The sequence below is a fragment of the Aplosporella prunicola genome (assembly GCF_010093885.1).
Source record: "Aplosporella prunicola CBS 121167 unplaced genomic scaffold K452scaffold_15, whole genome shotgun sequence".
Lineage (NCBI taxonomy): Eukaryota > Fungi > Ascomycota > Dothideomycetes > Botryosphaeriales > Aplosporellaceae > Aplosporella > Aplosporella prunicola.
Genome location: NW_022983543.1, coordinates 1 through 2,999, shown reverse-complemented (window position 1 = coordinate 2,999; position 2,999 = coordinate 1). Strand labels below are relative to the sequence as shown.

At 48.5% G+C, this 2,999-nt stretch overlaps 1 protein-coding gene across 1 annotated transcript; it reads right to left on the bottom strand.

The window, feature by feature from the left end:
* Nucleotides 1–239: 239 nt before the first annotated feature.
* K452DRAFT_251529 (uncharacterized protein) lies at nucleotides 240–2,999 on the bottom strand. Its single transcript, XM_033538218.1, has 5 exons — nucleotides 2,667–2,999; nucleotides 2,260–2,611; nucleotides 699–2,193; nucleotides 491–648; nucleotides 240–427 (listed from the first exon to the last, which is right to left on the bottom strand). The coding sequence occupies exons 1-5, from the start codon at nucleotides 2,774–2,776 to the stop codon at nucleotides 320–322; spliced, it is 2,223 nt and encodes a 740-aa protein (XP_033396517.1). The 5' UTR covers nucleotides 2,777–2,999; the 3' UTR covers nucleotides 240–319.

Sequence of the window (2,999 nt, the reverse complement as noted above, 5' to 3'; positions counted from 1 at the left end):
AAAAAACATACAACAGCTGGGATTCGCTAGTGGTCACCCACCTAACTACTAATCAGCCGGTTCACAGCTTAAATTTGGCAGAGCGGACGGGATGCCTTGTTCTCTGTGACCTGTGGCCGTATGTACTAAACTTAGTTCACTTTTTTGTATATATAATGTGCATTTTGCCTTGGCCAATTGCATGTTTGATCATGCTCCGGAACGATGAATTTCAAGATTTCAGCATAGCATGGAACAGAACCGACTCAGTGAATTTTGTTTTTTTGCTACGCGGTGAAGAACCATTTTATAGTTGTGCAACAGAAAAGTTAGTAAGCGATCATCCGTCCTCTGTCAAGTCCATAGAACCAGAAGGGTCATCGAAAGGCAGCTGAAGACCAAACAAGTCGCTGAAAAACTGTTCGCCGGGCTGGCTTCCCCAATTGTCCTGTGAGTAAATTGACGGCGTTAGCAACACGACTGAATTGTTCAAAAACTGGAAGAGGCTTACCAAGTCAATGTCGGTGGCGAATTCAAAAGAATTGTCTGCTCCTGGAACACTCATAAAGGAATAGTCTCGATGGTTCAGAAAGTCGTAATCTGGTGTGAAGCCAGCGGGATCCAGTGCCGAGTTTTGCGTATTTTGACAGGCGGCGTCGGGTTGAGTGTCTGATTATAGTTAGTATAAAAACAAGACTATATGCAATACATGAACTTACCATCAGAGGTTGCTGGCTTGTCATGTACACCATTAATCGCCCCGCCAACGGCTTGATGGGTCTTATCAGCCTTAGCCAGAATGATGTCAATAACCTCAACGGCCTTCTGTGCTTCGCGAGATGTCTTCGTTGACTCCATCCAAATTTGGTACGATTGCTGAAGTACATGAATGATCTTTTCTCTCTCTTCTGCATCACTTGGTGTTCTTTGGGCTTCTTCCTGTCTCCAGTACAACTCAAAACACAGTATAGTTATTGCTTGAAGGAAATCATATCCGAAAAGGGCCGCAAGCTTCCTCCTATGTCGATGCAGCTTGCCTTCTGGTTTCGACTCTTGATTGAGGGTAACCTGAAGTTGCAATATTCGGAAAGCCCCTTGGATACACGATTTGCGGGAATACGAATACGCTTCGTTAGATCGTGCCGCGACCATGTATTTACGGTGGAGGATGCAAAGCGCTTTGTTGAAAGTAATGTCAAGGGAAATGCGTCGCAAGACGGTGATGGATGGCTCGTCGAGGGAATTTAATATCGGCCGTAGTTGCAGACCAGACGGCAAGGACAAGCGGGCTTCGCGCAACGTCCTGTCCAACTGCATGACGTCTTTGTAGGTATACCGACGGGCGGATGCAGTCAGATCAGTGATGGCACCGAAGACGGAAAACATCTTGTTTCTGGCAACAAGAAAGAGTACTGGTGTCAGTTCGGTGTTTGGACGTGGCTGCGGTAGCTCCACCGCATCCTCGTCAAAATCGCTGTCAACCAGGTTTCTCGGTTCCGCAGTATCGCAAATGGCTTCGTTGATCATTTTTGGAAGTCCAACTTCGGCAGAGCTGGTCATATCCATATGGCGGATGATCGCCCATTGTCGACGCCTCATCTCGGCCTGGAATGGCGTGATCTGGGAAGTTAATGATGGATCTCGATGATAACCCATCTGCATTGCTATGCGGACAATGACCCCTGCGAGTACCCAATTCCCTGGTTTCATATCCGTTGATCGGAGGCGCTCTAGAGAGAAATACAGAAGCAGTGTCTCGATAGTGAAAGGCGTCGGATTTGTATACTTCCCTAGAACCAGACATTGGACTGTCTTTTCTCTGTACATGTCCAGTAGAGCATAATGGTCAGTATAAGATGGGAGGAAGGGGGCATCGCGTTGGCGAAATTGCATGCTGTAGGCGATAACTGCGAAGAGAAGGCCAATCCACATGATAGGGACAGCTTCAGGGTCCTCCCAGAAACGCTCATATTCTTTGAGGAAAGTGGGGAAATGCATGATGTTACTTGCTACATCCGCAACATGAATGTAATTGGCGACGCAGTCGTCAGCCACAGCTTTGGGAGGAATGGCGGCAAGAATAGTTTCTTTGTTGGCGTAATTGTTGAGTCCGTACAAAAGCTCCGGACCATCACTCTCAACTTCATCCGCTTGATGACGGCCTTGTGTGGATGATGAACTGGCATAATTTAAATGGTCCTTGAGCTCAGCAATCTTTTGTTTGAGAGCGTAATCAGTTTCATTGAGCCCAAATATGAAATAATATAAAAAAGCACTTACCCCATCTAGAATTGATGTCCAATGGTCTCCACCAACATACTGTGGCCCATCACTGTCAAGGTTGAGATGACCAAAGTTGTCGGGCAAATAGTCTGGGTCATCCGGGTCCAATACTGAGTTCTGTAGGGGCGGGCTGACATTCACCTGCTGTGCAACATCGAGAGAGGTCATGAGCGAATGAACAAGGCTCTCGAGTTGATTGATGCGTTCATTAATAGGGGGGCGTGCACTGTGTGATCCGGGTATGTTGCTTGTGCTGTGGGGTTCGGATGTGGTGACGTAAGTGCAAGAGAGAGACAATCCACGGCTCGAACAAGCGCCGCAAGCTGGCAAGACTCGATCGCATCGAAGCCTATCAACTGTTTGTCAGGGAAAAGCCTAAATGATGGCAAGAGTAGGCCTGGTACTTTCTTCGTCTACACATCGTGCACGACCGTTGCGGCTTGTCTCTGCGACGATTCGGAGGCGGCCTAGGACGCTCCGCGGGTTCGCGTGGCGCTGAGGTAGATTCAGACATGGAGATCGAACGTGGCGCAAGTGGGAGATCGAGAGGTGATGGGTGTGGTCGACTCAAACATTCAAAGCCACAGAATTGGATTTTGCAGGTGTGCCGCCTCTCGGACGCGGCCGCGAAATCCTACTGCACGCGTCCACGTCGCCGCGGCTGGTAATATCCATTAGAGGAGCGTCTCTAATGGGTAGCTGAGTGCAGAGGTGATGGGTGGTAGCCTGTAACACGT